This window comes from Nomascus leucogenys, chromosome 2, assembly GCF_006542625.1.
Source record: "Nomascus leucogenys isolate Asia chromosome 2, Asia_NLE_v1, whole genome shotgun sequence".
Taxonomy (NCBI): Eukaryota; Metazoa; Chordata; class Mammalia; order Primates; family Hylobatidae; genus Nomascus; species Nomascus leucogenys.
Window position 1 is genome coordinate 63,317,853 of NC_044382.1, and position 12,762 is coordinate 63,330,614.

Genomic DNA, 12,762 nt, shown 5'->3' on the forward strand with positions numbered 1-12,762 from the left:
AAACTATTGCAGATTTGCCAAGGTGAAACCACTAACTTTACTAACTTTAAATTTGGGGAATTTAACTTTGATGGGTTCCTATATAAGCCAGCACTGTTTAAATCAGGAAATGGGGGGAAACACAGGTATATTCTTAGTAAATTAAAACTTTCAAGCTGAGTGTGATGCCACATGCCTGTAGTCCCAGCTGCCCGGGTGGCTAAGGCAGGAGGTGGCTTAAGCCAGGAGTCTGGGGCTGTAGCCAGCTACCATCCCACTTGTGAGTAACCAATGTACTCTGGCCCAAGGAACAAAGCGAGACCCCATCTCAAAAACAAAAACACCAACAAAAACTTTCACAGCCTTACCTGAACATTCTTACCAGCACAAACAGTCCTCGTTTGAAAAACAGGCATTCAGGTTGAACACCGGCAACTCAATTGTTGACTATCTAGATACAACAAGTGCAGAGTAAACTGCTAGGATGATAGGAGTCTCTGCCAGGGTCATTCATAGTAAAACTTTATTGAACAGAAAACCCAGCAAAGGTTTTCACCTCCGCAAAGTTCCCCTTAGTTTAAAGTAAAGCACTGCATTTTAAAAAGCAATTATACATAAGTCTTTCCTAGAAAAGTCCTGCTAAAACATGTCTAGCAATTTCATTGATTATATAAAGTAGTACACTTAGTGTAATTTAAACATTCCAACAGGAATCAAATCGTACCAGCAGAACCACTTCTGCATCTATGACTTCTATGTACAAACACACATGCAGACACACACATTTGGAAAAGTTCCTCAAGCATAGACATGCGACACCTAAGGCCTTCTACTTACAGTGCCTATTAAACTACATACAGTATATATTAAAGCTCTTCAGAATAAAGACATGAGAAGCCTTGGGCATTTTTTGTTCACTAACTTGTATCGCGGCTTCATGTTTCTGCTTTTGCTTAATCACAAAAGCATATCATCACCCACACTGTTTTTTAAAAACTCATCATTGCCATGTCCAGGATGAGGCAATCTAGCTGGAGTCAGGTGATCCAGTCCATTCCTGTCAAAGCCTCCAACAGCTACAGCACAAACACCATCAGTTTGCGATGGCTGGGGGACCTTCTGGAAGAAGAGAGGCAAAGAACGTCTTGAAGACAAGCCATGCTGTGCTCATAAATGAGGGGCTGGTCTGCTCGCCATCTAGTACATCCCTGTCTGGAGGGAGGTGGTTGGGGTCTTCAGTTTCAGGATCAGTGCCTTCCTACAGGTAATGAAACAATGAGAAACCAATTAGGGCTGTGATGAACACCAAATAATGTTAGGAAAGGGCAGGGTAAGTCCCTGCCCCCTGCCCCACAGGCACAGCAGCAGGCAGCCAGGACCCCAGGGAATGATGCCCTAGGCTGGATAGGGCTGTTTCTCAGGCTTCCACAGCACAACTGTGTTGATGTTGTCATAGTTTTGACTACTCCTGGCAGCAAATATCAAATAAAACAACTAGATCTGCAACTATTATTATTATTATTATTTTTGAGACAGAGTCTCACTCTGTCACCCAGGCTGGAGTGCAGTGGTGCGATCTTGGCTCACTGCAACCTCCGCCTCCCAAGGTCAAGCCATCCTTCCGCCTCAGCCTCCCTAGCAGCTGAGAATACAGGCACGCCCAACTAATTTTTGTATTTTTAGTAGAGACGGGGTGTCACCATGTTGGCCAGGCTGGTCTTGAACTCCTGACCTCAGGTGATCCACCTGCCTCAGCCTCCCAAAGTGCTGGGATTACAGGCGTGAGCCACCACGCCCAGGCTTCAACTATTATTAAACTAGTAGTTAACCACTTCATACCAGTTCTTATGGTATAACACACTGTTACAGACCACTGAACGCTCAAAATAGTGGGTTTAAAAAAATGTTATTTACTTAAGCCAAAATGCAAATTGCCATGTCAAAAATATGTGATAGAATGTGATGGCACATTCGACGTTTTAAAAATAGCTACTGCTCTAAGAAGAAATGTGAACACATCATGAAATATTTAGCCCAATAAAATGGTAAACCACAAGCTGGAAATCTAAAGGTTAAGGATTTGAGAGCCTGGCATATCACGTCAAGCTCGCCTGGGCTTCATGGGGGGCTCCATACCTGTAAATTATTGTTGGGGTCCTGATTCACAACATCAGGAGGAGGACCATCATTTGGGAAGTTCTGAACCGGCCTCGGTCTAAATGGAAACCACCCAACGTGATGCCTTCAAAGGAAGCACAGAAAAGTCCATCTTAGCTGATGTCACAGTGAGACTAACTCAAGAATCCAAGGCTCCCCACCTCTAATCACAGCAGCACCCTGATAAGCTCACTGCGAGACCCATCTACAGAGGCATTTGATCACACTGTCTCCCAGACAATCTCACCAGTCTGTTAGGTCCTTGAAGGCAGGGACTGTGTTTTATTCATCACTGCACACCCAGCAATATAAACAGCACCTGGCACATTGTATGCACTCAATAAATGCTTATTCATATGAACTAAACCTTACCCTTGAAAACCTGAACAGAGCGGGGAGAATGCATATACCTACAAAGCTGTAATTATATATAACATAATGACAACCTACATTTGGTCATTTAAATATATGATTCGAGAGACTACAGAAAATATTTTATTTGAAGAAACCAATTAAATCCCATCTTAAATATAACAGAATATTAACAATGATTAATTGTGGATATTTGAGTGTTCATTATATTCTAATTATTCCCCTTTTTTATTTTTAAAAACTAAAATAAAAATCCATTTTTACTATAAAGGAAAATTTCTTCTTTTAGTTTCAACCATGAAGACCCATCACTCTAGGCCAGGCTTTCTCAGCTTTGGCACTAGTGACATATTGAGCCAAATATTTACTGTGGGAGTTGTCCTGTGCATTGTAGAAAATTCAGCAGCACTCTTGCTTCCACTAACTAGATGCCAGCAGGACCACTTCCCCTAGATGTGACAACCAAAAATATCTATACATTGCCAAATGTCCCCTGGGGAGAGAGGGTACAAAACCACCCCCGGTTGAGAACTACTGCTCCAGGCCACAGCTAAAACCAAATGTCAAGTATGTGAAGGTTCCCTTGCCTTTCAGGGCCGTGCTAACAGTCACTGCCTAACTTTACCCTGGAAGGCAGCAGTGGCCTGATAAAGGCAAATGTGTTCTCATTCAAAATAAATGCAATTTTCTGTTCCATGCCTCAGTATGGCTACATAATTGTGGTTTGTGAGCCTGGAAGGTAAGGTAGCTTATCTAGAGGACAAGATAATATTCTTATATTAATACAGGATTGATATGTTCTTGGGACCATACAACCAAGCCATGAATTCCTTGTATTGAAAGTGCCAGAATAACATACTATTTATTATGTATTTATTCTAAGACAGGGTCTTGCTCTGTCACCCAGGCTGGAGTGCAGTGGTGCGATCTTGGCTCACTGCAATCTCTGCCTCCCCAGTTCAAGCAATTCTCCTGCCTTAGCCACCCAACTAAATTACAGGCCTGTGCCACCACCCCTGGCTAATTTTTTGTATTTTTAGTAGACAGGGTTTCATCATATTGGCCAGGATGGTCTCGAACTCCTGGCCTCATGTGATCCTCCTGCCTCAGCCTCCCAAAGTGCTGGGATTACAGGCGTGAGCCACTGTGCCCAGCCACAGAATGATATACTATTTAAACACATCTCCTTCTACAATAACTGAGACTGCTCAAAAAAGAGCAAAATCTGGCCAGGCGCAGTGGTAGCTCAGGCCTGTTAATAGCAGCACTTTGGGAGGCCAAGGTGGGCAGATCACTTGAGGTCAGGAGTTCGAGACCACCTGGCCAACATGGCCAAATCCCGTCTCTACTAGAAATATAAAAATTAGCCAGGCATGGTGGCAGGCGCCTGCAATCCCAACTACCCAGTAGGCTGAGGCAGGAGAATCGCTTGAACCCGGGAAGCAGAGATTGCAGTGATCGCGCCATTGTACTCCAGCCTGAATGACAGAGCGAGACTCCATCTCAAAAAGAGACAAAAAACAAAAAAGAGCAAAATCTGCTTAGTGTGAACACAGTGTAGTGTAATTTATATTAGAGAAGCCATCTGCTTACAGGTACATAACGACGGTGGCCCCCATGACCATGAGGAATCTGCTCAGGGAGGAGTAGAAGTAGAGGATACTGAGAAAAACAGAAAATGTAGCTGCTGAATAGGTCCAATCCAACCAATCTCGATTTATTTCATCATCTTCTTCCACAATAGGGCCACCTTGTGCATTCATCCGCAAATTTTGATTGGCTCCAGGATTAACAACCACTTGAGGAGCAGCATTCTGATTGGCAGGCTGGTTTTCAGCTGGAAACTGGTTGTGAATAGGGGCTGGAGCAGGTGCAGAGACCACAGGTATCTCTTGTGCACTTGGTGGTGGAACAAAGGCCCCTGATGCAGCAGTGGCTGCTAAACTAAAATAAAAATGACAGAGGCAGATACCGTTGAGAGCAAAGCACCGTGAAGTCTGTGGCTTATTTACACAGCAGTCTTTTACTGTTAAGAATTTTAAGTAGGTAGATATGCCTTTGATTTTTCTTCAGTTTAGTGAAGAACTTCCTTATTAACTATATCTATAAATGCCTTTTCTAAGAAAAGCCACAAGGTGAATTTCACCTGGAATTAAACATCAAGCCCACTGTAAGATTATGGCACAGTAGCAAATTAAAATCCTCACAAAACTTTGAAGATACCACAAATTGAAAAGAAAGTAACATGTTCTAAATAAAGTCACTAAACTATGTATCAGACAAAAGCACCCTTGTGTCAATACACAAATCAGGTAGCAGCTGTCATTTACACTCTATCCACAGACCAAACAGGGCAGGGCTCTGCAGACTGATGAAAATACACTCATCCCTCCATTCTGAACTTTACAGGTAACATGGATAAAATTCCCCTCAATTCCTGGGAGCCCTGGCCACACCCAGCACACCGGGAAGGACTCACTATTGCATGTAGTACTGTCGTGCATATATCTGCTGGAACCAGGAAAGCTGAAGCCACCCATAGGGTGTGTAACCGGAGAAACCAGGACCTAGGCCTTGGAATGCCTGCTGGGCAGCTTCAGGCCTATACATAGATTTAAAAAAACACTCATTTGGGGTGGGTTGAGTATGAACAAATGAAAACTAAGTTTAAATTAAAATCAAGAATTCAAATCGAAGAGACAGAAGAATGGGTTTTATGGCAGTTACATGGTAAATGACTGTATGATGCACCCATGTACCACAAGCACAGAAGGTACTAAATGACACGGCACTTCTACCGCAGTCCCATCCCACAGGAAAACAACAGCCCTTGCCACCTACTTGCTGAGTGCACAGATATATAAACAACCTTTTTGGGTTAAGTAGATCCCACCTCAGTTTTGACTTGTTGAGTCTCACTGCAGTTCTCAATCCACTGTTCATCTTTTAGAGAGCAGCTCAAAAGCCACATTTCTCCCAGTCTTTCCTGAAGGAAATCTCTCCCATCCTCCCAATGTCCACTTCTTCCTCCACCCTACATCTGAATCTATAGTGAAGTGTGCATGTGGTATCACCTGTGCATGCTTATTGACCACCGGGGGTCCTGTACAGGCTGCTGGATCCACAGCAATCTCATGAAGGAGGTTTTACAAGGGGAACCCAAGTACAGCTCAGGGAAGGCAGGGGTTTTGCACAAGGTCACTAAGCTAGTAAGTAGCAGGGCTGGATTTCAGAGCTGGTCTGATGTCAAAAGCACGCTTTTTTTTTTTTTTGAGATGGAGTCTCGCTCTGTCGCCCAGGCTGGAGTGCAGTGGCGCAATCTCGGCTCACTGCAAGCTCCACCTCCCGGGTTCACGCCATTCTCCTGCCTCAGCCTCCCGAGTAGCTGAGACTACAGGCGCCCGCCACCACGCCCGGCTAATTTTTTGTATTTTTAGTACAGACAGGGTTTCACCGTGGTCTCGATCTCCTGACCTCGGGATCCGCCCGCCTCGGCCTCCCAGCATGCTGGGATTACAGGTGTGAGCCACCGCGCCTGGCCAAATGCACGCTTCTTTAATCAGGCCACACAGCCCTCAACTTCATAGGGCAGGTGTATGTGAGTCATCTTTAGCTTTGTGCTTCTTACACAGTCAATTTCTTCAGTAGCACATCACAAAATCGAAATCATCATAGAATTGCCCAAAGATCAGAAATTGGTTATGTGGTCATTCCTGCCGTTCAACTCATATCCTTAAGCAAAGTTGTATGTACTGGCTGTTCAATAAATATTTGTTAAAGGAAATCAAGTTTAAATATGGTGAGATTCAGAAAGTCAAATATGAGCCTCAATTCTCAAGTTAAGAATAGTTGAATCAGAATAAGGGAAGTAGTTTTAAGTTTTTCTAACCAATAATTTTCTATCCAATAATTATCCAGTTTATATGCTGACAATCTTTTAACTAAATTCCATACACAGAGTATTTCTAAAATAGTATTCCAGTACAAGTAAGCCTTGGTATGATGCTGTTTTTGATCATTTAAGAAAATTACAGTGCATGGAAATAAAATGATAAAGTGCTTTTAAGATTTCTGTTAGATCTGATAATGGCATTCTAGATATACAAGATAACTAAAAGGTTTTCATAGTTATATACTGAAGAATATAGGGATGAAATAACATGATGCCTAGGAATTACTTTTAAACACTTTTTTTTTTTAAAAAAAAGAGAAAGGGTAATAGATGAGGTACGGTAAAACTCTGATTGTTATTTATTAGGCCTGGGTGATGGTGTGGGGATTAATTATCCAGTCCCCACTGTTGTGTATATTTGAAAGTTCCATTAAGGGGGAAAAAAAGAAAAACTCATTCCTAAAACACCTGGCTTTATAAAATATTGTGTATAAAAAGTACTAGAAAAAGGGGGATGGGGAAATGGAGAGTTACAGAATGGCAACTTGTAGTTAACGAATTTTTCCCCAAAAACAAGGTATTCTAAGAGCTATAAAAATCCAAATAACAGAGCATTTAGTTCTGACTTTTGCTCTAAAGAAAAGCTTTAATAGTTATAAAAAAATGGCCAATTTTTCTAGTACCCCCAAGTCTTTGGAAGGACACTTCTTAAACAGTCTCTCCCTTGTTGTCACCCATTGTTACAATAAAGCACAAAAGCCACTCAGCAAAGCAGCTGCACAATGCTTACAACAGCTGTTTTCTCCTGCAGCAGCACTAATTTCCTATCATCACGGCAACCAAGCAGTCAGAACAATGGAAGGATAAAAAGCCTACATTTTCTTTTTTTTTCAATATATGCATTACCTACTTTTTAAATTTGTGTGTACTAAAAGGCTGTGTATTAAGAAAAGTTAAATATATAAGAGCTCTTTAAAGCGAAGCTATTTATAAAGCAAAATTCTTTATGTTTAAAAGTTCTGATTATATACGTGTAAACATACCTTATTCTTAAATTGATGCAAACGAGGACCATTCATGTTGCATAAGCCAAGATCTTTATTATAACACTCACCTTGAGATGTTTTCCCATCCAGGGGAAGAAAGGTTCTGAAGAACTTCCCTTTGCCTTAAACCATCACTTGAGGAATCCTCAGGATACTGTCCCCGATTAGAACCAGCGGGCTGCTCTGTGGATTCAGCCACCTAAATAAGTGTAACATGAACACAGAACAAAGGAGCTGATGCAACTGTCTGAAATCAAGCAAAAGGAATTATTCTGCTGTCAAGGGCTTATGTCTCCTACCTCCTACCTCTGAACGTGACAAAATTAAATAGAAGCAACGTTATGTAAAAAATAGTCTGACATTGATTCAACATAATTTTCAATACATAGATGCTAAAATATTCATATTTTTTTCCTAGAGTACGCTACACTTTCATTAAAATCTTCCAATGAAGTTGTCATTGGTGAGAAAGCTTCCTGATAATGGTGCTAAATTTACACATTGCAGACATCTGACCAACAAGATTTATAAATACAACCCAGCCCACAACTTTCTAAAATAGTATTCCAATATAAGTAAGCCTTGGTATGATACTGTTTTTGATCATTTAAAAAAATTACAGTGCAGGGAAATGAAATGATAAAGTGCTTTTAAGATTTTTGTTAGAACTGATAATGGCAAAATAGGGAATTTCCTATGCTCTGTTCAGATGTTCTAGTAAACATAATGCAAATTTAGAGTGCATCACTACATTAGAATACTAATACCATATATGTGAATAAACACTGTGAAATGAAAAATAAATGGTTTTGTCTGTCATATATAAGTCTTTAGAGCCAGGTCCAGTGGCACATGCCTGTAGTCCCAGCTACTCAGGAGGCTGAGGTGGGAGGATTGCTTGCCTTCAGGAGGTTGAGAAAAGCCTGGGCCACACAGCGAGACCATCTTTTAAAAAAAAAAAAATAAAGATCACTTGATAAAGACTCTGATCTTTTCCTATCCAACTAATCACAATGAAAATTTCCAAAGGAAATACATTCACTTTTGTACTCTTTATAAAAATTAGTGGCCCCTTTGAAGAAACCTGCTATGTGCTAAATTCAATAAAAACCCAATTAGTGTTAGTTCAGTAATCTAGATACACAGTAACCATAGATCAAATCATATCCTAGAAGATAATGCAATATGTAACTCCATTTTTCTACTACAGCCCTAACGGAACAATCTGCTACTATTAACCCATCACTTGTGTTGATAATACAGTTTCTAACTCCTAGGAAAGCAACAAAATATTACTTGGTAATAACACCATACAGTCTCTCAATAAAAGTTTTATCCAACTTCTTTTATTACTCCCCTGGAAGTCTGAATGATACAAATTGTTATCATCATGAAGAGGTAGACACACCTTGGCGTTGATTTCTGACATTTTTGAAGGACTCTTCACGTTGCACACCAGATGCAAAACATGCCGTTTTTCCTGCTAAAAGTAATAAGAAGGTACTTAAGGACCTGAACCTAACCCGGTGAGTGCTTAAAAACATTTAGAAGTTAATGTGTAAGTGATGTACCTTTGGAAGCAAGTCCCTGAGACATTGGTGATCCAACAACAGCTTCCCAGAATAAATTAACCTCTGGTCCTCTGTACGCTGATCATGGAAAGAAAGAGTAACACAGGTCAGCATTTCACCCCCACAAGTTCCTAAACACAGAATAAACTGTTTTATATAAGTAATTTGAATATGTGTGTTTCCCCCCAGCATCACGGGAAAACACTTTCTCAAAAGCCCCATATACAAGACTTCTATTTAGAAAGTGTCTAACTTTAACTGGTCTCTAACATGCAAATAAATACAGAATGGCAAATTATCGGCTGGGCATGGTGGCTCATGCCTGTAATCCAAGCACTATGGGAGGCCAAGGCGGGCGGATCACCTGAAGTCAGGAGTTCGAGACCAGCCTGGCCAACATGGTGAAACCCCATCTCTACTAAAAATGCAAAAATTAGCTGGGCTTGGTGGCTTGTGCCTGTAACCCAAGCTACTCGGGAGGCTGAGGCAGGGGAATCGCTTGAACCATGGAGGCAGAAGTTGCAGTGAGCCAAGATCATGTCACTGCACTCCAGCCTGGGCGACAGAGTGAGACCCTATTCAAAAAAAAAAAAAAAAAAAAAAAAAAAGAATGGCAAATTATCTCCAGTCCAAACTCAACTCCCAGGTAAACTGATTCCTATTACTAAACGCAACAAACAGCAAACAGGGCACCTACAACCAAACTGAGTTTGGTTTCAGAGAAAACTGAGAGTACTCCCAAGGCCAGCCTTAACCACAACCACCTAGCAGTGCCCCAAAATAACGTGAAGCTACTCTAAACTGAAGCCCTCACAGATGACCTCTTGGCAAACAAATGCAGTTATAGAGGAGATGGCGTGTGGGTGACATTATACACAACCACCCTGTAAGATTTAGTATCCCTATTTTAAGGGAGGAAAGTCTGAAAAATTGACTTGTCCAACGTCATCTGCTGCCACAGTGTCACAATTCCAACCCCTCTTCTCCTCCATATCAGTGATTTTAACGCCATAGGGACTGCACACTCTTTTATACAAATCTCATTTTTAAAATCTATTTGAAACTCCTTCTAAACTGTACTTAAAAATAATGGCCTCAAATAATATTAACATATAATCTGCCTATTGGAGATCACTAATGTGTTAATCTACTCTTGCCAGAATAACTGATTATGCAAAACCTGGAATAAAGTGTTCCTGCCAAGTAGCTTGAGATAATTAAAGCAAGCTGTTTAAACAAACAGAACAGCAAAAAGTGCATCTACTTATCCATATACATCAGGACTTTTTGACACTGTGTAACTAAACCAAAATAAATATAATGAATGCTGTGTTCACCGTCTTTCTGACAGGTGAGAACTTTAAAGGTAAATGCTAATATATACACGAATTTGGAAAACAGTACCTTTTGTATATATAGGTCCTGAATTTATTACAGAGTTCAACCCCTAGAAAAGGCTGGAAAACCACAGCTGCCAGTGGTTTTGAATTATTTTCCCCCTTTTAAAGGCCTAACTTGATATTGAGTCTTCACACAGATGACTGATTTGAAAAATATTAAGTAAAGCAAACAACTATTACAAAGTAGGCCTTCTCATATTATGCCATTTTCTACTACAGAAAACAAATCATAAGTATGTTTCAGCCATAATAATTTTTAGACACAAATTTGTATACCTGAGAGGTATTTGTTTACAATCTTAGGTCTTCAGACTGAACAGATGGGAGCGGCATTCCTCACCAAAGGAAGCCCTTAAAAACCCTCCTCCAAAATCCTGCCTTTTGCCATATGATGCAACCATAGGCTACACCTGCTTCACCAATTTGTGTACCCAATAGCCATTCTCATGGCAACACAGCCACCCAGTTTCTTGGAAGCAGCTATGGTGAAACTGAAAAATGGGCCAGGGTGAATTCTAGAGGACATGGAATGCAAGCTTACTAAATAAATATGCAAATTTCAAAAGAACAACTCAGAAGGAAAACTCACTTCTAAAACATTCTTGACCACATGGAACAAAAACAGACACAGGCGCTACCACAAGTTGGAACTCACGACTTCACTATCTTTTCCTGCCCGGATGCCCTCTCCTGTGTGATGAAGAATTATGCTCGTGGGCAGTGAAGAACACTGCTGACACTTACATAATATCAGAGCAGAAAGTAAATACAGGAAGGGCCAGCTTACAGCCTCATCACGTGGTGGCCAGGGCAGGCGGTGCTAAGGGTGATGTTGACAGATGTGTCAACCAAAACAAAGCAAGGAAGTCTTGCTAATAATGGAGAGGCTGCCGTCCTAAAACCAGACTGAAGGCGACTCCTGCCTGCTTCCATTCTCAGTCGCTCTTGGTCAGCAAGTACATGGGGCTCCACCCGGCAATGGCTGCGCGGTCCAGTGCGACAGGGAGGGGCACGGCGGAAGGTGGACAGGGAGGAAAAGAGCCACGTCCTGCTTCTGGGTGTGGGGCCTTCCGTCCACAGTGTCTGGGCGGTCCCCAGGTTTCTCAAGCCACGGCCCCGGGTGGCACCTGCCCGCTCCACTCCCCGCAGAGAGGCTACGTTCAGAAACCTCATTTTGCAGCACGGATGTTTTCTTACTTCTAGCCATTGGATGCAAGCCCAGTTAGGAACACCGAGTTGCCTGGCCGCTGGGGGGAAACAGGCTTGGAGGGTGAAATGACTCGCTCAAGGTCAGGCTGCTGATTACTGACGGCTCCTGGGCAACAGAGGGGCGCCCGCGTCGGCGGGGCAGGGAAGGGGAGACCACAGCCCTGGGGGAGGTGACCGGCCGGGCGATCGCAGCCGTCAGCGGGAGGAGGCCACGGGACAGGGCAGCCGGACGTGGCATCCCCAGCAGAGGGCGGGGGACCACAGCCTAGGGGCGGGAAGTCGGGGCCGCTCTCACCGGACGCTCGGGGTAGACGCGGCTCAGGTGGGCCTTGAGGTGGCCCACGCTCCAGCCGCGGTCGCCACTCAGCTCTAAGTCGCGGTGGCGCTGGTTGGGGCTCTTCACCAGGAGCGTGACGGGCTCGGGTTCGGTCTCGGACTCCATGGCGGCGGCGGTGTCGGGGCTCCGCTGCGCTCCGAGGTGCCAGGCAGGCGGCGTCTCAGCCGCCCGCAATCTCTGCAACGACCGTTCTCGTCTCTGGGGCGCGTGCCCCCACTTCAGGCGCCTTTTATAGGAGCCCCGCGCCTAGCTCTGCGGACACAACGCTCTGTGGCTGCCGCCCATTGGCTGAGGCGGAGGCACTGTCCCAACGTGGCCCAATCGGCATCCGGATCCGGGTGGCAGAGGGCGGACCGAGCACGTGGGCGCGGGCTGATGCAACCCGCCGCCTCTGCGTCACCCAGAGGCGCGGCTGTGCCCCGGGAACCCGGGTTTGGTGGCCATGTTTGGGTGCGCTGCAGGCCGCGCGGGGAGCTTGGTCTGAGACCTGGGAGGCCGCCAGCTCGCGTGGCTGAGGGCGCCCGAGGCAGGGGGTGGGGAGTGGGGTATCCCAGCAGACCCCAGTTTAGCAGTCTCTGCAAATTGTTTCCTCACAAAGCCGCACCCCCACCCTTTTTCACCCCAGGTGCCAGTGCCCACTTCCCCTTTTCCTGGCTCCGGTGGCCCCACGTGGAAACCTACGGGGAAGCCCGCCCTACAGGGGAAGCCTACCCACTCGAACCCTCAAAGAACGGCTGGGCAACCCCGTGTGCAAGACCACCTAGGAGAACTCCACGTGCCCCTAAGAAGGACAACGAAG

General features: G+C 44.0%; 1 protein-coding gene across 2 annotated transcripts; it reads right to left on the minus strand.

Moving 5' to 3' along the window:
- Positions 1 to 480: 480 nt before the first annotated feature.
- HERPUD1 (homocysteine inducible ER protein with ubiquitin like domain 1) lies at positions 481 to 12,249 on the minus strand. Of its 2 annotated transcripts, XM_003263087.3 has the most exons (8): positions 11,922 to 12,249; positions 9,018 to 9,095; positions 8,855 to 8,929; positions 7,515 to 7,645; positions 4,988 to 5,110; positions 4,102 to 4,452; positions 2,116 to 2,221; positions 481 to 1,237 (listed from the first exon to the last, which is right to left on the minus strand). In XM_003263087.3, the coding sequence occupies exons 1-8, from the start codon at positions 12,066 to 12,068 to the stop codon at positions 1,073 to 1,075; spliced, it is 1,176 nt and encodes a 391-aa protein (XP_003263135.1). In that variant the 5' UTR covers positions 12,069 to 12,249; the 3' UTR covers positions 481 to 1,072. The 2 variants fall into 2 exon arrangements, with proteins under 2 accessions (XP_003263135.1, XP_030652545.1); XM_030796685.1 differs by lacking the exon at positions 481 to 1,237 and having other exon boundaries at positions 2,142 to 2,221; positions 4,259 to 4,452.
- Between the last annotated feature and the right edge of the window lie 513 nt (positions 12,250 to 12,762).